This window comes from Rhincodon typus, unplaced genomic scaffold, assembly GCF_021869965.1.
Source record: "Rhincodon typus isolate 14 unplaced genomic scaffold, sRhiTyp1.1 hic_rhity00001528, whole genome shotgun sequence".
NCBI lineage: Eukaryota > Metazoa > Chordata > Chondrichthyes > Orectolobiformes > Rhincodontidae > Rhincodon > Rhincodon typus.
In genome coordinates, this window is record NW_025967166.1 from 1 (window position 1) to 24042 (window position 24042).

Here is a 24042-nt window from a genome sequence, read left to right on the forward strand (position 1 = left end):
TTTCATTCCCAGGGTCAAAGCGCACATTAAATGTCAATGTTAAGTTTCTCATCAAAAGCTTGGCAGGGAACTGTCAATATCTTGAGCTATCCATCTGCACAAATCATCCAGCACCCCTGGCAGAGAAAACTGCTCATCAGATGAGATAAAGTGCAAAGCCTTCGCTTTGCAGACTTAATTACGAGCAAGATTGGCTAGCACTTGCTTTTCATATAATGACAAGCATTAAGAAACAAACATTAAGGAAATGGTGAAAGCTAAAAGGGTAAGGCTAGTTATTTACAGCAAGGTGCAAATCTGCTAAATCGAAATTGAATGGCAGAACAGGTTCAAGGTGCTGAAAAGTAGCTCAACTCCTATCTGATTACTCAGCGCTAAAATCTCAAATGTTCACATGCTACTGTAGTTAAAGCTCAACCCTTAGAAGTTCTGTAAGCAGATAGCACTGACATAGACCCAGTGTTCAGCACCTGTAACCGGGCATACATCTCTAGCAATTCAATGCAAGAGGAGATGCTAAACATTGCACTTTTGTGGATTGCTGTATACATTCATCAATTCCATTGTTTCATTTGCTCCTTTCAAGTTTGTTTACCTTATTAATTCCAAAGATTTCTGGTTACATGTAACTTAACAGAAGTTCAATTTGCCTTGCAGCTGATTTCACATTGATTTATTCAATCCAAAAATCACGAGAAGAAAAAAAGTCTGAATCATTCTTTTGTCCAACTTACCCAGAAGAGATACCCACAGATCAGTACCAATGCTGAACATAAAAGTTAAACAAACATTATAGATCACCAAAATACATATTTAATTTTCTATTTAAAAGGCACATATGAAGGGAAGTGGGTACTGAAATAGCTTTCAATTAAATTTTATTTCCAAACTGCAGAAAAGGTAATGGCAACAGAGCAGAATTTGTTGCTATTTGGTGAATGTGGAGATTTCCAGACATTCAGTAACAGTTGCTCTAAGCAGGTGGGCTCAATACAATGTGTTTTCTATGCAATAACTGCATAAATCATTTGCAGACACCACATTATACACAAGTTCATGGATCTCAGAGTTCGGTGATTTTCATTTGAAACACAAATGAGGCTTACCGGTAGGTCTGGGAGACTTCCCGCTCAGATGACCACCTGCACCTTCCCAGTTAGAGCTGGTCACAAGTATAAAGGTGGTCTCACGTTTGGGGAAAAGAAATGATCAGATTTTCCCCTAAGTGAAATATTTATGAAAAAGTAACATCTTCCGAGCTTCCTTTTGTGAAACTAGGTGTTACCTTTAAGAAATAGATAATTATTCTAAAGATGCACTTCTGAACAAAACCTGAACATTTTTCATCATTAATCTTTAAGTTAGATTATTAGCCACATCAAGATGAATAAAATAGGTTCATAACTAATCTATTCAAATTAAACATTTAACAACTTGGCTAACTGAAGCCACATTACCCTGGTGAGGGGGTGAGTGAGGTGCCAGCTCCCCCAATCCTACTGGTAAGCTTTGTTCCCTGCGATAGTCAGTCCCACCATTGTAGGTTACAGTAATAGCTAAGTTCATCTGATGAAATTGGCAATATGGTCACCGCTGCATTGGCACAAACAATTCATCAAAAGAAAACTAAAAAGAAAGTTCCAGAAATAAATTTAAAGCACACTGTAGTTGGTGCACAGCACACAAATATTTCTGAACAAAGGCAGAAAACCCTGCTTTGACAGGTTAAGTACGTTACATGTACAGTTATCCAGGGCCTATAATGAAGTCTTTCACGCATCTGGATACACATGACATAAAAATATCTCTTTTCATTCCCCCCCCTTCTCATCATAAACTGCTGATTAAAACCAGAGTGCAAATTAATACAAACATACCCTCAACCCAAGTTCCTGAGAGCTCCAAATAAAAGCCAAGCTACAAAAGAAACTTATTTTAATACACACACAAGAAAAACAAACAAATCAAGATTACACCAGAAGCACAGATCCTGACACCTTTTAGGATTTAGGTTAGCAGAGAAAAGAACAAATTTAATCTGTTGAACTCCCAAAGTTAAACAACATTTCTCTCTTTGGGACAAGCATCTCTAAAACTTCAAGAACTTATTTTTCTTTTTCACACCACCCTTCTCCCGTTATGGAAAAGAGATAGTTAAAGCCTCCACACAGATTCAAGTTATGCATGATACTTGAAATAAGTTAGGGAGAAAAAATAATACATTTTTTCCATAATATAAATCATTAAAATTGGTAATGTCAGGGTTTCTCCTTTCATCCAATACCACACATGGATTACTGAATGTATTTGCTGAAAGAAAATCATTTATTCCCACATTTCAAAAGTTTTTCCAAATAAAAATTCAAAAGGATCTTGAAATTAATATGCAGAATTGCTGTTTAAAACAGGAGCGTTTATATAAAACAAAGTTGAAATGCTGCACAATTTAGTTTTTTGGGACAGTCCTACATTTCAATTTTGTCGGAACCACAAAGCCTAGCTTTAAAACCGAATGTCAAATACCTGCAATATCCCTTCTTGGTTATTTTACTTTTGAGCATAACAAACTTTCTGCAAGAGCTAAAATACAAACTGTACCACCTTTCAGCAAATCCTAAATATACTACCCTTTAAATTGTTCAGCTTGGCTACAGGCTCCAAATTCCAGCCCAGACAACATTTACACAAGAATTGGCATCATTAATTTGTTGGAAATCTGAAGTGATTGCTATCATTGGCTTTGCTCATCAAGCAAAGTAGAGTACCCTGGCTCATCATAAGAGCAATGAAAAAGATCACCATTCTAATCAAACAGAAGGAGGCATCAATGATGGGGGTTTAGGAACATCAACATCCCCTTGGGGAGGTACAATTAAAGAAAAGTTTTTTTAAGATGATCTTCCATTTTCGGGTCAGCGTATCCTTGGTAACACTGCTACCAATAAAGGCAGGCAAAATCCCTTTGCCCAAAGCACTGTCAACCATAACCAGCCAGCAACACCCACCCAGCTTGGCTCTTCCCTCAGTGTTCCTTATAGGGATACACTGCAATTGGACTAAGCACAAATCGCTTCCGTCCCCCCACGATGGCACAGCACAAATCACAGGATAAGCACACTCCATGGCTCTGAACTCTCAGCCAAGTGTCCGACAGAAAACCTCAGTGCTCCTTCGTAATTACTAATAATGGACCTGGCCAAAGATCAGATACAGATTCAGATTACAATCAATCTTGCCGTACTTACTTGTCATGTATCTAATCAAAATATTTCACATTGGCACACCAGAGACACCCCATGCCTTTCCCACAAAGTTTAGGCACCACTGCCAGAGAACAGTTGTGTAATCATAACCGGTACACAATCACTCATGAGCCTTGCTAAATATGTAGTAAGTCAGTCAGCAGAAAACAAACTGGTTTTCTTACTCCCGAGACAAAAGAGAGAGGGAGACATAGACGGAGATACTACCTGACCTGCGTAATTCTAGTTTTATCTGTTAGTAATTCAGATTTCCAGTTTCAGCAGTATTTTCTTCTTGAAAAAATGCTGTTCTGTAATTTAAAATTTTACTGTTTTTATTATGCAATCCATTTCAAATCCCTTTTAGTGGAGAACTTGACATTGAAAACAAGTGAGGAAATATTCTTAAACTGTAAATTCTGAAAATCTGGAATAAAAACAGAAGGCAGCAGGAATATACAGCAGGCCCAGTGCCTAAAAAGTGTAAAACATTGTCATTTTTCAGCTGCTAACAGAATTGCTATACATTAGTTTGATTTTTGACATTGAGAATTTGCTATTCTGATCTCATAATTTAGGCTAACAAAAATCATTCTGGAGGTATCTTTCAGCAAACAACCAAACCACCAAACCACCAGATAAAACTCAAACACAAATGAAATTAACGCGGCCGCTCAATCTTTGAAAACCTTGTACCCATTGTCTAAGCACCATTTCTAACCAGCTGAAATACTAGCTCAAATCTGTTCATTTCAATACACTCATAGTTCACTATTTAAAGAAAAAAAAAAATTCATGCCAATGCCCAAGTGCAGGTAGACACGGTATAGCAAAGGAGGGAGGGGAATGATTCAAAACAAAAATACATATTGGTCAATCACCATATTTGTTTATAGTACCTTTCTCATTTAAAATTCTCCATTCAAGTTTTACCAGTGGATTTTGAATTTCCTTGAACTTTGAATGGTAAATAATTCATATACTGGCATATAGACTTTACTTTCAGATAATTGGTACATTTATTCCCCAACCTAATCAGAAAGTTCTTTACATTATACTTTACCCAGAGCCAAAAGGAAACATGGACAACATTGTTTCAGCCTCCAGTTTAAGCACTCAGTTATTTGGGGCTTTCAATTTTGCACTTCAGAATTATTGCAGGAGAGTTTATTTTTAAAAATTGGGAATCTATTAACCAAAAAAAAAAAAAAAAAAAAAAAAAAAAAAAAATACTTATTGCGATTCAAGCCTTCAAATTTTCATACAAACCATTTCTCTTCCTTTCTCCACCTCGTTTCTGAAAAGAGGGAAGAGAAATAAACTGCTTTAAACAGACTGCCCCACACTGTCTCAAAGCTCCTCACCCACAAGCACCACTGTACATGCGAAGTGTATCTCATAACCGACAGAGACAAAACAAGGTGGGAATGAAGACCCCAAAGGCAACTAAAATGGGAAACATTAGGCTGCTGTTATCTGAGGCATATGGGTCTGGTGTTCGAGGTCCCGACTTCACCTTCTTTTTGCTTAATGTCTTCTTCTCATTACCCTCCTCATAATCATCATCTTCTTCCTCCTCTTCCTTTTTTTCTAGACCAGGATGAGGCAGGAGTTTGGGAACATCTGCAATGAAGTAAAAAGTAATAATGGAAAGGCAGATTTAACTAATTGTCAACATTCTAAACTACAATTAAAATACTAAATTTTGAAGAGAAGGGAGACAACTCAAATTGAACTTGCACATTTCTCTCATACTTTTCCATCTTAATGTTTTATGGATGACAAAAATCCATTTCATGGGCTCTTTATTATTAACAAAGGCATTAACTGGCCGTCAAGTTCAGCCCGACCATTTTTTCTTCTGTCACTAACAGCATTTGAATGCAGCTCTCCATTGTTGCCAGTTCAACGTCACAATAGCAAAGGGAAATATAAATACCTAACCTAGCCAAAATGAAAAAAGTAGTGTACAGCTTGAAAAATACTTCACATCCTTTAAATGGCAAGCAAACCTATGCCTCGGAATATCACAGCCCATAAAATGAATGGAAAAGAACTGAAATTGATGCAGTGACCTTCTGCAGCTTTGTTTCAGTTTGAAAGGGGCCAAACAGTATTCTGTGTTAAGATTTTACTCTTGGCTGATCAGATTTACTCCACTCTTGGCTGCAAACCCGATGCCACCCCAAAATCTGTGCAACTTTGCCTTGAATATACTCATCAATCCAGCCTCCACTGCTGGTCGAGACAATTCCAAACACATTTTCAGAAGAAACTCAACTGAGTCATATTTTGACATGTAAACCTCCTCCAACAAGGGAAAACATCCTCTCAACATCTACCCTGTAAAGCCCCTTTAGACTCCTAAATGTTTCACTAAGATTGCCTTTCAATCTTCTAAACTCCAAAGTGACAACAGGCCCAATCTACTGAATTGTTCAAGTCAAATACCACACCTGAGGAAAATCAGCTTAGTGAATCATCTCTGAACTGATTCCCAATGCAAGCATGTCCCTCCTTATATAATGTAAGCAAAACTGTGGCCTTACTAACACAGGTGCACCAAAACTTCCTTAATTTTATACTCCATCCCTTTGCCATACAATTAAGCAACAGGTACACACTATGTTTGGAGCTAACAAAAGTGTTTGCCTGTATAAAAAAATCTTTGCATCACGATTATGGATGGACCCTTACATGTTGAACAGACTATGGATAAATGTGAAATAATAGCTTTAAGTCCATAGATTTTCAGAGGTACATTTTCATGTCAAAACAAGTATTACTATATCACTAATTTGCAACTTTGCAGCAGTTCTAAGTTACTATTGACCACATAAATGCAACAGTAGTTTTTTTTTAAACTATATCCTGAATGAGACACTGACAATCCAGAGTTTTTGGCAATATTAGAGATGTTGTGAAGCTATCCAGAAAAGTATTATTGTCTACAGGACAAATTTTAATTGAAAGTTATGAGCAGCATAATTTTTCAATTATCATACACTGAAGAAAAATAAAATCTATTTACAAGCATTCATGTTTACCGACTTGTTACTATTTGTCATGAAATAAAGATATCCTAGAATTAACGAGATTTAAGTGTTGACAGCAAAGGCTTTCCATCTCATCAATTTTGTATCCATGCTGTGACTATTCCTTTTCTACCATAAACTTCACCATTTACCAACAAGCCTAACCTGCAGAATGAAATAATTAAATAAACAGAAGCATAAGCTAAATTCTCCACAGTATAACTGGAAAGCTTAAAGCTGTTACTGTTTTCTATGCTAGCACAACTTTATGTCTGTGCATTCCTGACGAACTTAACTGATTTTATTCAATGGCTTATAACTTGCCATTGGTACATGCCTACAAAAAGGAAGTAATTGCTTTAAGTCCTCACTGAGAGGACTGATGCATTGGATAGTTCATGTTTTGCTCAAGCACAATGGAGCTCCATTGAGAGGAGCTGCTTAATGATCAACAAACAGGAGGCATTTCACACAGGGAAATGACAGATTTGTTGTTTTCCTACACAAGATACTTATCCTAGAACTCTGCTGAAGATGTAGATATAAATCTGCCAACAACAGTATGTAACTTGGAGTATTTAATGAGAGAAACCCTTCCTCTAACCACATGAATGCAGGAAGCCTCATCACTTTTCTTGCCCTTTTAAAATGTAAATTAAACTAAAACATAATTTGCAGTATACTTCAATGATTCATCAAGAAAAGTATTTAAAAAAAGTTGCTATTTTGATATCAGAAAACAAAAAGTAAAAAATTCAGTGCAAAGAGGAGTGTGAAAAAGAAATGACTGGTTTTACCAAAAGTAAAAAAGCTCGGGTTTTACAGACATCTGTTAACAAAACTATTAAGTAAAGACCTTAATGTGGTCAGCATTGCCTGAAGTCCAATGACATTTTGCTGTAGTCAGGGTAATGATTACCAGACAACTTACTGCAACAAGAAATTATAATCACCCATTTAAAGCAATAGCTTGTTTTAAAAAAACAGGGTCTGCCTTAATTTCTTCAGAGTCTGCCTATAAATAAAAGTTTGAACTTAGCAGTTTCAAAATTTAACAATCTGCACTTGTTTTCCTGCACCACAATTTTCCACACTTTATCCAAATGAAAATTGTGCCACAAACTCAACGTTACAAAGATTACTGTAGGGACAATTAGAGAATGACTTGCAAGCTAATTCATAGCTTAGCTGTTTAAACACATTCCTAGCGTATAACTAAGCTTCTATTTCTGGTCTGCATTAAATTAACAGGCACTGCAACTGGCTTGTCTTTCATCCTCTCCAGGGCTGCAAGTTACTTCAAATATGGGGTAATATTCAAATCTTGGATGATTGGGTTTTAATAATGCTAATCAGTTGGATGTCATCAGAAACCCATTGCAGAGACAGTATCATGGTATTCAGTTTATTCAGATCAATGCCTTTATTTAAAATTTTCATGAATTGGAAAGAAACACTGAAATGATTAGAGTTAATACCTTTGTTAGGAGGTGAAAAGGAAGGGAAATAAACTACTATTGCTGCTCATCCAATAAAAAAATACGTTTGTCTACTTGTGTGTATGTTGAGTGGCTGCAGGACGGTCAATTCCTTCAGAGGAGGATGGTGTTCGACCACACTGGAGGAGTGGGGCCGATCAATAGCTTGGCACTGCTGAAAATAAGCCAATATTCTTCAAAAGGTGACTTAACCATCTTGACCCCATGCTCACTTTTCAATTCCATTATTGATACCTCAGCTAACCTGAGACATTCAAAATTCAGAGCTGGCTCAAAATAGGTAAAAAAAAACCCATTTATGACTACCCGCTGTTGTCCGAAATGATCACAGAGGTACCACATATTGCAAATTTCTCACAGTACTCTGGTAACCACATTGCAGGCATGGTATGAAACCTCTCAACCTCAAGGCATCAGGACAAACAAATCGACGACAATGATGCAAGATATTCCATCAAAAACAAACACATTGCCCATAGGAACGTGTAGGCAATGTGAAAGGTATCAGTGACTCTTGTTGCTCTGGTCTAGAAATAGCACAGGCCTTGTAGTCGACAATAAGACTAAATGCTCATGGGAGATCCTGGACAGTCACATCAGTAACCACACTTTGGTTCTGCGTTTGGTGATCAAGTGTCCACGATACAGCTCCCCTAGGACATTTTCCCAAAGCAAAGCTGCAATAACATGCTGTCAGCGCTCAAACTGGCCAAACCACTGGTCTTAGGTCCAGACAAAATCAGCACATCTGTTCCCTCAACTGCTCCTGTTGGACCTGGCTAAGCTTGTTGCTTGTTGGTTTTTGTACTGCCGTGGACCGAGTATATGACCCAATTTGGCATTACCTTAAGCCAGGGTCAAGGGCGTTAATGTACTAGACAGCTTTTAGATTATGATTAGATGGTGTGACATATAAAGCCCACACAACTACCTTCAAATCCCAGAAATATAAACATGCACGGTTAATTTCTGTTTCATTGTCATAACTCATAAGTTACCCTTCATTTCAAAGAGCTCAATATCTACATACATTGGACACAGATCGAACTTGACTGAAATCTCACCAGGCCAGCCCATAATGGATGCTGATGTGTACTGACTATTTGAACTGTGCCCTTTTGGACAAGATAGTAATGGGGTGTTAGCACTAAAGAACTGCATTACAATGAGGAATAGGAGGGAAGACAATCCACCAGAAAAATAAAAATAAAAGAATAGACAATTGCCTTAGAGTGTAGAATGTACAGGCCAATTCCTAATTCCACCCCTACCAGACTCCTTTGGGGCTCAGGAAAGCAGACATACAGAAATACAGTTAGGCATTAAAGTAAAATGCTGGGACAAAAGAAAGAACTTTAACTCTTACATCATTTATTCTGTACCTGGGAAGGTTGGAGGAAAAATGTTACTTCCTTAGAAGGACATGCCATATATTTTTTTATATACAAGAATTTGCCTACACTTACACTGTAGTCCTCACCACCAGTTAAAACAATTACAAACCTCTTTTTTTCCCCCCCTTAAATATTCTTTCCCCTGTTGACTTTTTATATACTTTTTTAAAGCTGCAAGAGGTGACATCAAGATTTATTGCGGATCTGAAAAAACATAAGTTGTCATGCTTTAGTCTTTTATCAATAGGTTTGTTAATCCAACTGAAATTTAACTGGAGAGAAAACACCCCTAAATTAACAGCCAATCTGAATTAGTTTTGCTTTATTAAAGAAAAACAACATATCCCTCACTTTATTTTGTACTTCACTTTCATTTCATGCTATCCAATGCAACAGATTTGATTTTTGGACCTACAGTACTATCTAGGTAACAAGCTGAGCAATAAAATAAGTGATCAATTCACGTATTAAATATCCATATTAAATTGCAGTACTACACTAAAGTCAATGCAGCTCTCCAAGGTATCAAATTGCTTTCTCACCAAGTCATTAAAATGTATGAACATATTGGATGAATTGTTAAAATGATCAACTGCAACCAAATGTCTGACACAACTGAGAGACTATTTTGAATATTTAACTTACCCTCCACTGTTCCCTTTATGATGCATATAGCACAGACTTTTGGGTTGTCATAGTAACCCTAAAAGGCAGAACCAAAATACAAAATTGTTCAGTTAGCATTTCAGGGTTTTTCTCAAACTCTTGTGGGCTAAATGTGCAGATTATGCATAATTCCCAGTTTTCTTACTTAATTCCAAACTATAGTGTCTACAATTAAAGCACAACTAATATACAGCATTAGTGTGTGAGTGAACTAGTCAGCTATTGGAACAAGGATGCTTTTAGGGCTGGAAGAATCGGACAGATTGGGATTGTTCTCCTTGGAGCAAAAGGAAAGATGTGATTGATATGTGCAGAATAGTGATGGCCTGGATAGAGTGATTAAGGAGGGCCTATTTATCTTAGCAGAGAGGTCAGTGACTAGGGGCATACGTTTAAAACGACTGGAAGGAAGGAAGGATTGAACAGGGGATGAGAATTTTCTCTCTCAAAGTGGTGGTGATCTGGAACTCAGCCTGTAAGGCAGCAGAGGCAGAAACTCTAATTTGTGCAGCAGCACAGCCAGAGGAATACTCAAAGCACTGTTAATTTCAGTGCTGTTAATCTTAAACTAATAAGTTAACCATCTCAGCATAGTTACAAATGTCACTGCGATTTATTTTAGGCCATTGTTTTATCCAAGTCATATCAAAGAAGTCCCATCATTGCTATTCATATTTTGTGTTAATGTTGATGATAACCTCCAGGATAGCAAGACAGATGCTGCAATGGGCTTAGGTCTCTGGGCTACAGAGAGGAAATCACCCAGGTCCTGTTTCTGCAGTAATACCTGCAGAACAACCTTATATTTGGACACAGATCAGTGAGGGATTTGACTTGATATTTCTCTCAAACTAAAAATAGCCCCATTAACATTTTCCAAACATGAATAATAGAAAAAGTGAGTTTAGCCAATGTGACCAAAACGTACTCAGTCTAGAGGTAACCCCCATCAAACCAAGTGATAATGGACAAATCTGGCCAAAATTAAGGGTGGTAGCAGAATGTGGACTCAAGGGCATACTCTCATGCACATGGGCTAACCATGTTCCATCATTCGTGCAAAACAACCAAAGTTAAGAGGCTAGAAACACCAACTCAAGAGCTATTTTTTAATAGAAAAGAATCCTTTTAGGGTAAGGAGCACATGGTTTAAAAAAAAGGCATTCCACAATCCAAGAGAAACTCCAAACCATGAAATGTATAGGTTGCATCAAACCCAATAGACCTACTTGGAAAGCAGCAACTCAAAAACAAGCTTGTTTGTCAGTTAACCACTTACTTATACAGTACAAGGTGTTGCAGAAAAGGAGAGATTATAATATCAACCTGTTTGCCGGCTCATAATAGTATTTTTAAAAATTTTAGAAGTGTATCGTTTGAGAAAAGGCATTGAGAAATGTGACAATATAAGCAATGTCACCTTGACTGATTACCATAAAATACACAACAACCAAAACTGAAAAAAATTGATAGAACACGTAGTTCAAAGTACAATAAATTACAACATCAATTCTTCCTACAGAACAGTATTTAAAAATAGCATTTGATTGGGCTTTCAACATGTGATCTTCTTTATCTTTACACCGGCTTTGGACCACCTGTGTGCCACAGTATTTCTAGCAAGAAAATGAGTGAGGATATTCGGTTTGTAGCTCTGGGAAGAAAGCTATGAATCTTAGTATTGATCACAGCAATCAGCACTATTATAAACAATAAGTATGTTATCTGACATTACAAAAATATACTATGTATTCAACACATTTATCTTGCTACATTGTAATTTACTTGCACCAAAGTCTATAGGAGTAATGAGTTCAATATTATCACAAAACCACAAAATGTTGCTAGTCAATTATTTACAAGCTTAACCGGTTTTATCTTTGGCCTTAAAAATGAAAGAATTTTACAGTCTGCAAAGTTCCCTGTAAAAGGTAGGAGGAGACTTAATTTGTGAAACAAATATGATCAAATGTATTCCACAGGTTTGCAAGCTGCTCTGTTCACGATTGGTTCTCAGCAGATGAGTCAGACTCCGAGAGAGGCTGAAACGTGGAGTTGAGGCCACAAATTAGATCAGCAATGATTGTACTAAAAAGGAGCAGGCTCAAGGGGCCGAATGACTGACTTCTGCTCTTCATGTGGATATTTGTATATTCCGTCAAAATTAATAGTTCCTTACCTTGACAAATTCTACAAGTAGTTTCCCATTAAATGTAGACACTTCTCCTTGAACGCTGAGTTTTCCTTTTCTAATTGTGAAAGACACCAGTTCATCATGTGCTGTGCTGTGTCCCACTTTTTCAAATATGTCAAGATCTTTCACCACTACATGCTGTCCATTTAGTCTCACATCAAAGACCTAGAGAGGGAAGAAAGCAAATCACAAAAGCAAAGTTTAGTTTCTAAAGGTCCAGGTATCAGTTTAGCACATGGAAAGATGGAAACAGTTACAACATCCAAATGGGCTACATCTCAATAACTTATTTTTGAATGAAGAATACAGCTTCTATGCAAGTTACTAAGGTAGGCAAGATTACAACCTTCAGATAGATTCTTTTCAGCACTCATTAATGACAGTATAAAATTTCTACACAGGTAGTTTTAAAACACAAATAACATCTTGCGAATGCTCTCACAATAACAGAATTATAAATTTCTGAAGTACAATTCTACTTAGGCTCAGGTCTTTCTGGAGAAATGGATGAAAATACATATCCTTTCAAATACATCAAAACTACAGGATTCTAGGGCCTGTCCCTTCGATTTCCTTTCTACTGTCACAGGATCTCCTGACGATTAAGATTTGACTCATTAAGAACTGCTTCACGTTGAACTGATAAGGAAATTTAAACAGAAACACAAATTGTCAGTTGTAGTACAGACAATAATCCTGAACCATGCTTAAGGCTCTACAAAGCAGCCAGATCTGTAGCACTTCATGAATGCACACTTACACATGTTTAGAGGTCTATGACTTTTTACTCGCACACGTGCAGAAGTCCGAATACACTCATGCCAGTGCAGAGTTCTGCATGCTACCATCCAAACATGGGTCACATTGATTTTAAACAGAGAAGTAGTTAGTTTGTATTGTTACACCTCACTGGGATAGCATGCTGGAAAATCAAGCCCTGCTATTCCCAGAATCATCACAGAAGCTACGACTTTTAAAACATATGCAGAATCTCCCAGTGAACTTGTCTTTTAGACCCAGTTTGAAAGTAGGGACCAGGTCTTTCTACTTAACTAGAACTACTATTAAAATTACAAATAAAATTGATTCTAAAGAGAAACAGTCAAAAAGAACCTTAACAATACAAACACTCTAAACCCACTTATTAAACTCCACTCAACACACGCACAGCTGCTATGGGCAGAGGGAAAGCCTGGAAAACAGTTCAATGGTCCCTGTCCACAGTATTTGCTGAGACAATCCTTTAGTTGATCACAACGCTGCTTCTCTATCTTCCTTCTGCAGGTAACTTTACCCTGGTTAAATTGCTGAAAGCACAAGGTGACTGTTCATACTCAAAAGGCTGACTTATTAGTCAGTCACACGATACACCAACTGGGAGAGAGAAAATAAATTCGCTGTCTTCAGGGTTGTGATGCTTAGCACTGCAGAACAAAAACAGATCTGGCTCTTCCAGCTTCTGACCTAAACATTCACATCCCCAAGTTGTTCAGTTATCTGGGAGCCAATCACAGTTGGTGGCAGTTAGGAGGCCTTTGTCATTGATAACTAAACACCATTCCACAGACCAATCAGCTACTTGCGGCCAGCCCAATCTCCACTCTCATGTAGCACTTTCAATATTTAACAAACCAGACTCGTTTGCATTTCAAACACATGAAGCTTAAAGCTGCAGACAACAAACAAGAAGTTGTTAAAAAAAAAATCAATTTATACCAACTTTTCCAACAAAATTACCTGTTTTTTTCTCCTTTTGGATGGCAAAAAGAGAAACTGATTTTCACCTTACTCCCCAAAATTTCCAAAAGAACCATGTCTGCAGCTGTACATACAATTGTAATGCAAAGGAAACATATAGAAAATCCTTTATAAATGACTACAATAATATGAATAATGATCACTAATGACGTACAATGTTGGCATACTGTGCAGAGAACATACTCAAAAATCAATAAAAACCAAAACTTACCATCAACATTTTCCAAATAAGACAGACAATACCAGAAATGCAAAGTAGGTAGTGAGGAAAACATTGAATTAAATGTTACAAGTCAACAGCCCAAAGGCAGAGTTCAGATGAAAATGCACTGATCTGAAATTTAAGCCTAGTACTTCTCCTTCCATAGATGCTACATGGTCTGTGTGTTCCGATGTCAGAATTATTTTGATTTTTACTCACAGGTCAGATTGTTAAAAGATCCATGTTCATGAACCGTAGAGATGATATGTTACTTCAAACATTAATTTTAGCAGCCAATATTTGCAGCGCACAGTTCATTCATAAATATGATCGTCACTTAGCTTAAGTTGTTTTATTGCTCGCCTGCTCATTTTCCTAGCTTGGTTTTAAAGTTGGATATGAAAACTGGCTACAGTCTCCTAAATATAAAATATTAAGGGTAGTCTGTGTACAAAATAAATTAATATTTCTAACAGCGACCCTGCCATTATCACCCTATATATTCGGTATTGGAATAAACACACTGAAATTATGCCAGAAAACCAGGACATCATAATTACAGCCTAACATAATAGCAATATGCTAGAGTTCATGCCAGGAACCTTTTAAAAGCTTTTAATTCTATGTACACTGAGCAACAAAGCCCCAGGCTAAGTTGCATTGCTGGTCTGTGCAGAGGTAATCAATGAGTTATTGTGAGGAATGGGTATTGTAAAAGACATCAGTCCCGCTGTGTTAAGGGAAAGAGTGGGAAGGAAAAAAAAAAAAAAAATCAGCCAGGATTTCAGTTCCCAATTGTTATCCCGTTTCCAAACCCAGAAGGTATGTGTGAACTCATGCAACTGTAGGGTTCAGCTGTAATTCTTCCACAAAAAAATAGTCTATTGACAATATTGTCTCATATAACAGACTCTCGTACAAATTAATAGGGCACAGCATGACGACTGCCTTCAATAAGGATGGAGAAAATCTCAATTGTGCTGTTCTGCAGTGCAAAATTGTTCACAGGCTGACAGTTCCTAAATAAAAGGAGGGTAGCTGCGAAGAGTAGAATTAGAAGGTCCGCTGTTCTAGGTTTGTCTTGTAACTGTTCTACATGGTAGGATCAAATTTTGCTCTCATGACAACAACAGTAACAGTGAGACTAATGGAACTCTCATTTACATATGTAAAAGTGCACAACAACTTCAGGCATAGGCAAACGCATGGTTCAACACCAATACTGAAAAATTGCTGTGAGTGGCATTGTTCCCTTTTTAATTTTTTGTGAAGCTAACATGTTTTATTTTAGTAAAATAAAAAGAACTGCAGATCTGAAACAAAAATGGGTCCAGTGATCCTTTTCAGAACTGGATGTATTTTGCTGTCTCCTTTCCACTGGTACTATGTGATTTGCACGAAAAAGTGTTATATTAGTACAGTAGATAGAGTGAATCCCACTACAGATACGGAGGGCTGTTAAACACAGGCGCAATATTTATTTATTTCTTACTCTCAATCACCCCTCTGGCACTGAAAATTAGCAATTAACAGATCTTTCAGGTTGTGAACCGCTTTAGGAAATTTAAAGAAGTGTTGAAAATTTAGTTTTATTAATTTTCCAGATTTTTTTTTTTTTCTGAACAACGCAAAGCCTGATAAGGGTAAATTAGAGTGGGTGAATGCAATGTCAAGGCCAGAAAGACAAAATTTCAATCTCAAACATCAAAATCTCAAATGAATGAACCTCTCCAAATGTAATAATTAAATTTTAATGCCAGAAAGTTGTTTACTACTGCCAACTATCACCATTAATAAAGGATATCTTGACTGAATCAGATCCGCCAAGCAATTATAGAAACGTCATGGGGTTCAATGCTTTCAAATTGCAAAACAAATATTATTTTTATGGCACTAATAGTTAAGTGCATCGGAAATTGTAAATATGGATTGCCATACTGAATACAATTCTGCCCTCACTGGAGCTTACTGTACAATACGCATATATACAACAGTAACAAGTTAAAGCCATGCATTAAGAGATACCCATTTAGATTCCAGTATTCTCCGCTCCTAAACATCCTGATTCTCTTTTTATGCTGTTACCAGCTCACACTTGCAACAGCAAATCAGTGGACAAACTTTTGTTTTTGAGATACATGGAGCAGGGACATATCTAACTAAGAGTAGCGATCGTTTGGTGCCTCACTTTGGCAATATCTCATTTGATATTTTCAGACACATGACACAGACATCTAATCTCTGCATTAGAAAACAGTGAAAACTGAGCTGAAAATAGTTCTACATCTTTACCCCCACCATGCACTCTTCCCCATACAAGCACAGGAGATAAGACATAACTTTTTAGCACTTCCCATCATACTGGCATGCCTAAAAAAAACTCCTGGTAAAACAGAGATATACTGGGTCTGGTTATTCAATATACTGTACTGATTGTTCACCATGCAGTTTCCTCTAGTTTAGAGGCGGCCAAGCTTTACTGGACACCAACAACTTGATCACAACTGGCAGCCCGAGTTGCTGATCACCCCTCATCTTAATTCTCTGCCCTACTCCAGCCTCACTCTCTTTGTCCTCTTTATTACAAAGTTCAGTCGGAGCTTTAGGAATGGTACCACATCTTACAATTTCCTATGTGACAGCCTTCCCAGTTAGATATTGAAGTTCAAGTATTACAAATCATAACTGCTGCTTCGGGATATTCAATCAGCAGGGGGATTGCTAATGATTCTGTTGTTCATTTCATCATTCCAACCTTCCACCTATCTCAGGTTGATTACTGCCCCGACTCTCAAGGCAAAATGTTACCCACGCTGGAAATTTGACAGTTTGTAACTGTCTGGTGTGCTGAAATCAAAATAAATAGAATATGTTAGAATGAGATTTCCAGCACGTATAGTATCTTGCCTTCCCCTTCTTAAAAAAGGAGATTTTACTTCTATCAAGGTGGTCAGACTTTTTTTTTAAAAAAGATCCAATTTTTCTAAAATCCATTTAACAACTTCAGAATGTGAAATCTTGAACAACATCTGAGGATGCTGCATTTCAAGTGACTGAATTGCATAATCTCATCCTTCAAACAAATCTTATTTCCACCTGTACATTGTCAGTTTTCCGTTAATACTTAACAATAATGTTCATTACGAAAGCCAAACTCAACATTTACTCAGTTACAAAACACTGATTCTTCAGTCTCTTCTAGTTGGGTTTTGCCAGGCAGAAACCAAGGATTCCAATTACTGGCATGCCCTGTGATTCCCAACATGGCCATACAGTGGAATAGGCTATGCTCGCTCTGTCCAGGGATCCTTTTAAACTTCTGAGGCGTCCAGTTATCTGGGTCATCAGCAGTGGGCCTACAGGGACATGGAACACACAAAAAGGAGACCACAGGACCTGGGCTACCATGAAAACCTTACCAAGGTGCAGCCGTAAAAGACAAGACACATGAGGTGGTTAATGAAGAGGAGGTTTCTGGTATAGCGGCTCTGAGAAATCAAAGCTCAGAAATCCTGGGAGCCAGTATGTGCAGCTAAGTGTTGGGGTTAGGGCTCAGGAAGAGCCTGGGAGTCTCACAAAGTAAGCAAGTGAGCCATTAATGATCCACTGCAGGGTGGGGATTTGTTGCATTGTGAGGGAGGCTCACAAACAGTACTTGCATGGTGCAGTGAGAAATAGTAGACTTCTGAAAAACCTGGGACATTACAACCTCAACAAAGCTAGCTATCTGCAGAAAAACCAGAACTGTGCCTGTTAGTAGATTCAGGTCAGTCTCAAGAATCCAGGGGAGTACAGCCCTCAGAAAAGAAGGGTGAACCACCAGCATATGAGCAAACACTGAGGCAGTCTGTAATGGAGCTACTTTTTGAGGAAGTTCTGAAGTTAGGCCTCCAAAGGAATTCCTAATAAAGGATACCCAAGTTTTAATGGGTTTTGGCAAACCAGCATCACCAAAGTGCAGGGAGTTAGAGAAATCTGTAGCATGTCTTAGAGATAGTATGAACTACAGATGCTGGAGTCCTTAGTAGAGGCTTCGCAGTGGGGTTAAAATTGTTTCAGAGATAGTAGGAACTGCTTTTCCCATTTGATGTGCTCTGGGCTGTTCGACCAATGTGCCTTGTACCCTTACTTACACCCTATTAATTCTGGAGTTTATGCTGTAGACCAACTATTGTGACTTTATTACACAAAGTTTAATTTTGTTTGTTTAAAACCACAGAATCTGTGGTTTTATTTTTAGGTATCTCAGAAGGTGGCTTTTTAAAAAATCCCTTACCTCCATTCTTGATTAACCTGTGCACGTGACCATCCAGAAGCTGTGTCTGTGATAACTGAGCAATGTTGAGAGAGCAAGTTGAGCTTTGGCTAACCATAGAGCTTTAATAGCACAGCTAAAATATTTTGCAGTACCCAGTTATATTTTTGCCTTCCAAGACCATGTAAATCTCCCTAGGGCCTATTATCTACTAAGGGAACTTAAATTATTTAATTGTAAGTGGTGACTAACAAAGTTAGTATTCCCTCCATTAATTGGCGTTTTTGATTTACCAGTGACACTTGTTCCTGGTAGGTGTTGGATAAAACTAATTTTGCTATTTTCAAGTTAAGATTGTTTCAGATCATGCAGTATGAAACACAGCAAGTAGTGATACTGCTTTGAGTCATACAGCAAAAAAAAAAGTACACATGGAGGGGCTTGTCAGTGATCACTGAATACGCTATACAGTTACAACCACTGCACCCCAACTAATTCGAATTACTTTTTCAAATAGACAAAGCCAGAAGGAAATGAAGGCTAACAGAGGTTTGTCTATTCACCTCAAATTGACGTCACTAGGAGGAACTTAAAAAATTTGTAGTCTCCAAAAATAGTCTATTAGAAATGTCTCTATTTCCTTGTAATTTAGTGTAGTTAGAATGTGGATTAGAATACAGTAGAAGTATATCTGCATTTCAAAGTTGGCTACTGCTCTGTGTTGACTTTGTGGAAAGACAGTTTTTACCATGAGGACATGTTAGTACAGTTGCTCAACTGAAAGGCAGCATCTCTAACTATTCAGTAATTTTAGAGATGCCATATAGGTCTAAGTTATTTTTGGTGGTTTCTGGCTAGAGCTCACTTTGATATAACATGATCTGCTTTTTGTAGCCTTGCTGATGGGATGGAGCAGTTGGAAAAGTGCAGAAACATTCTGCATTGTCAGGAAATTGGGAAAAAAACTCAAAAGCTAGAATGTTGCAGCCCCATATGCAACCTGTACCCTTTACAAGCACAGTTTCTTACTGATGAACAGGACCATTTCATTGCAGTCAAGGACCAATCAAATTGAACAGAAAAATGTAAACACTTCTGTTGGTTACAAAATATATGTTCCAATACAAATTTTCTGAAGTGTAGATTGAACTTGTACTCCTATAGCACCTTGTCATAGGTCTCAAACAGATCTTAACACGTTTGATGTAAAATGCCAATAATGACCATGAGTTGCAGTAAGAATGTTGAGCAAGAGATTGGAAGTAGTCTCAGTTCTTCTACAAATAACTTCATGCAATCTTACATATCTTCTATCCAAACAGGTATAACAGGGGCCTCTGTGTCACTTAAAAGCAACATCACCAAAAATTCTACACCCTCAATATAAATTTCAGTCTACAGTGTGCTGAAATCCAGGAGGACTTCATCCCACAACTTCTGCACTTAATGTGAAATGTGCATTAAGACTTATACCTGGTTTTGTACTAATTGAACTTAGACAGAAACATTCAGATTTACCAAGCTACAGTACAGATCCTCTCAAACTCTTCAGTTCCATTGTCAGTAACATCTGCCAAAAGCAAGCCCCGTAAGGTATGACTTAAAGTGGGGCTGAGAACCTCAAATAGGGTTGAGAGTTGAAGGTTTGGGTCCACTGTTGAGACAAAAGGTTGTTGGGGAGCTCTAACCGAGTTTAACAGCTATGCTCCCTCTCTAATAGGCCCCTGCCCACACAATTCTCAAACCCACTCTCGTGTCTTATTGAGGGCTCACGACTATTTTCAAACTGTTAAATTGGATATCAGTAGGAAATAGTTTGGGAAGCACTGCTGTAAGGAATCTTCCCATGCATCATATATCTTTATTAATTGGGGCTATAAGAATATGTGGAGAAGATTACAAGGATTTCAGATTCAGGTCTTTTCATATTTTAAACAAATTACTTTCTGTATAAATCTGTTTACTGGGCTTGCCACAATTTAAATAAAAATACTGGTTCACATAAGTGTGTCTGACAAGTAGGCTATGCTGCATAAAGCCTAATAGCTATTTTTGTCTGTAGTCCAATAAGTCAGTCACTAGCCACATGTGGGATGTTGTATTTTTAATTGCTAAACTAAAAAGTTTATGCATGAGTCAAAGCAGTGTCATTATAGTGACGTTTATGATTGGTCAGCAACTTTTATTTAGGAAACAAAAGTGACATGACTGTTCTCCTGTGACTTACTTCTCAACAGAGTTACATACATGGCCATGCTAACCACTGTTACCACTATTTATGGAAAATGGTAGTCCATCTGTAAGAAAAGGAGTTTGGATGTCCAAAGGCATAACTGATAGACATCGTTTGAAGATAGCATTCATACTAAAGGCAATCCACGAACAACCAGAATGCTGGGTCTAAGATAGTAGGAACTGCAGATGCTGGAGAATCCGAGACAACAAGGTGCAGGGCTGGATGAACATAGCAGGCCAAGCAGCATCATAGGAGCAGAGAGGCTGACGTTTCGGGCCTAGACCCTTGCTGGGTCTAAGGCTGTGATACAGTTTGACACCTGGCATCTGTAATAAATAGGGTACGTTCTCCATTGATATAGTCTTTCAGCAGTTTTAATATGGTAAATTAGATTTTGCCTGTTAGTCTAATTGAATATTTCATGAATACTGCATTCAAACACAACAATAAACTAATAAATTGATCCTGGTTAAGTTTTAATTAGGTAATCAAGTGATGAAATAAAATCACAAAAAAAAAGTTGAGCTTCAGTGAAAAGACCGTGAAGATGCTATTCCATGCTGCTCTCACAGCAGCATGCATAGCTAGAAAAATGCTGGAAAGTCTGATCAAAAAGTAAAGCTACTGGAGTGAAAATGCTGACCAACAGCTTAATGGTTCAGCCCCTCATCACTAACTTGAGGGCAGAGATATCCACAGTGAGTACTCCTTCTTTCAAGAGGATGCAATCCTTGTGATTTCACAACAACAGCCGCCAAAAGCTATTTGTTTTCAAAGGCTGAACTGTTTTGGTAAGAAAGCTCATCCAGATGAGGCGAGTCTATATTCAGAAAATAAATCAGTTACTTTTCATTCGAGATTGAACTGAAAAATGACGTGCTGAACCAGAGAAAACATCTCTCAAAACCTAGTGACAAATGTAAATATGAACATTGTGGGTACTCAAGACATGGAAAAAGTCCCAAACTCAATTTTTAAAAGGTACCTCCCTAGAGAACATTGGAGTCTCTTAAAGACCAAGACTGACAGGACAATAATCGCTCAACTCACATGCACAGGACTTCTCTACAATAAAACGTGCTTGAGTCGGCAGTGGAATGCATGATGATTGGGACTGAAAATAGTTGAAACACGGCAGGCGCTAGTTCTGCCTGTATAAAGAAATGGAAATTAATTAGGCACAATATTCTTGACAGGTTAGCAGGATGTGAATTGTTTAATAACTGTGTCCTCTCATTTTAGCACAGAGCTTAGAAAGAAAGACAAGACTTGCATTTACATAGTGCTTTTTAATGACCATTAGACCTCAAAGTGCTTTATGGGCAATGAAGAGCTTTTGATGTAAAGTGTGGGCATTGTTCTAACGTAGGAAATGCTAGTCAGTCAGGTGCAAAGCAAACTCCCACAACAGCAATAAGTATTGTATTTTCTAAATGCTACCTTTACAATAGAAATGTACAACCTGCACTTCCCCGGATCAAAGCAGAAGGTGACAGGATTAACAGTTGCCCTTAGAATTGTGCGCTGGTAGCTTACGATATACTATCATACCCAGAAGCCAAAAACCTACTATCAAACCATAAAAAGGTTCAGGCTAAAAATCAGGCAAATTTACCTACAAGACTTGTAATTGCAAGAAAGCAAAAAGAATACAAAACAGCACATCACTTTCAACTTCTCAAAGACTATAAGCTTGAGCCTTAATTAGTTTTAGCATCTTTTAACTGTCATTTTAAAAGGTCAATCTCCCTCTCAGTGAAATACCAAACAGAGTCTATAGTTTTTAAAACTTGGACATACCTTGGTTAAATGACTCAAAACAGGGCTTACTCCAATGTTGCGTGCTACCGTAGTACTACAAACTTGAGCATTTATAGTATCACTTTCACCCCCACTGCCTTCTCCTTTCCACACTGTCCTCAAAAGGGAGTTTCTTGATCTTGTTTCTGCTACAAAGAAGTACTGATCAGCAGCCATTTGCTTCCACACTGCTGGGCAAATAAAGATGCTCCAGGTTCCCCTCATAAGCTTTTTAACAGCTTAATTACAAAAGGATGTTGTTAAAGACTTGGGAGTACTTTGCTATATCGACATTGTTAGCTAAGAATGAAGTACAGCATGGAGTGAAAAGGAGAACTAACACATGTTCAGTATGAATAGTTATTAGTTGCTTAATTTATGATGTTCTGTTGTGCATGTAATAAATTATAGATTTTAAAAGTGTTAAGCAAACATCTGTTCATCTCACTGTTGAACAAGTTTCCTTTTAAAACATGCATTTTCACATTTCAGAGAAAGTAGCACATCTTTATTTTAAAAGTCTGGTAATGACTGGGAATATTGAGAAGGCTGTTGACCATTTGCTAAAGGAAACATGCATTAATTCCTCATTAAGAGATTAATCCAAGTCACAAGGATTCCACAGTGAAGAGCAAGAACTGTCATGCATAAAAACATGTTCATGCAAGCACACTTAATACTTAAAAACAAAGCAGCTTTAGGACATGAGCACATCCAATGAGGGAAGTTGACAAAACTTTCCAATAAGGTACATATGTGTAACAGATCATAAGTTAAGCAACTAATAACTATTCATACAGAAAATGTGTTAGTTCTCCTTTTCACTCCATGCTGTACTTCACTCTTAGCCAAGAATGTCGATATAGCAAAGTACTCCCAAGTCTCTAACAAAGTCTTTTCATAAAGAAGCTATTAAAAGGCTTATGAGGGGTACCTGGGGCATCTTTCTTTGCCCAGCTGTGTGGAAGCAAATGGCCACTGAACATTACTTCTTGTTACTGCTACAGAGATCAGGAAACTCCCTTTGGAGACAGTGTGGCAAGGAGGAGGAGGAGAAGGAGTGGGGGAAGTGATACTAAATGCTCCACTTCCTGCAACTCTAAAGACCGAAAGAATGAACCACTTCTGCAATATTCACATTTTTAAAATTATCGATTTTATTTGAGTTTTTAAAATTTAGTGGCCAACATTCCAAAGGCCAAAAATCAAGGATCAGGAAGGAAGGCATGTTGCTGGAAGATGAGGTAGAAACAATAGACTGAGACCAAGGAATAGGTAAATTTGCAGCTCATGAATAACCAAAGGCGCAAGGAGCAAATGGCAGCTACACCCAAGTGATGCAGCGAAGTGAAGTGTGGAGGGAACAGACTAAAGCACAGCTACAAAGAAAATAGGATTTAATATCCTTACTTTCCATTTCTGTGGGTGATGGTAACAGCAAGCAAACAAACAATCTAAGATTTCCCAAGACAGTTTATGAGTGGTGGAAGCAGGGATACAGTTAAAAGTCAAGTGGCCTGAAGGAAATGCAAAGGTGCAACACTTATCCAAAAGTGAACTTAAAACTCAGACGGCATCCTACTTTGAACCAGACAGTTCAGACAAGCCCACAGTCTGACACAAGAATTGACAAAAACCAAAATACTGTGAATACAGGAAATTACATGTAATTCTGAAAATTCTCATCAGATTATACAGCATCTGTGGAGACAGACAGAAACACAGTTAATGTTTTAGGCAGTGACCTTTCACATGAGCATT

At 37.7% G+C, this 24042-nt stretch overlaps 1 protein-coding gene across 1 annotated transcript; it reads right to left on the bottom strand.

Annotated features, from left to right (window-relative positions):
• Nucleotides 1–4484: 4484 nt before the first annotated feature.
• mlec (malectin) lies at nucleotides 4485–22568 on the bottom strand. Its single transcript, XM_048592605.1, has 4 exons — nucleotides 22282–22568; nucleotides 12016–12195; nucleotides 9816–9873; nucleotides 4485–4865 (listed from the first exon to the last, which is right to left on the bottom strand). The coding sequence occupies exons 1-4, from the start codon at nucleotides 22504–22506 to the stop codon at nucleotides 4639–4641; spliced, it is 690 nt and encodes a 229-aa protein (XP_048448562.1). The 5' UTR covers nucleotides 22507–22568; the 3' UTR covers nucleotides 4485–4638.
• Between the last annotated feature and the right edge of the window lie 1474 nt (nucleotides 22569–24042).

Excerpts from the sequence above, each read along its gene's own strand:
- mlec (XM_048592605.1), bottom strand. The coding sequence starts at position 22,506 with ATGAGGGGAACCTGGAGCATCTTTATTTGCCCAGCAGTGTGGAAGCAA. Across the intron at positions 9,874-12,015 it reads TACTTGTAGAATTTGTCAAG|GGTTACTATGACAACCCAAA; the intron begins GTAAGGAACTAT and ends TCTGCCTTTTAG. Across the intron at positions 4,866-9,815 it reads CATAAAGGGAACAGTGGAGG|ATGTTCCCAAACTCCTGCCT; the intron begins GTAAGTTAAATA and ends ACTTCATTGCAG.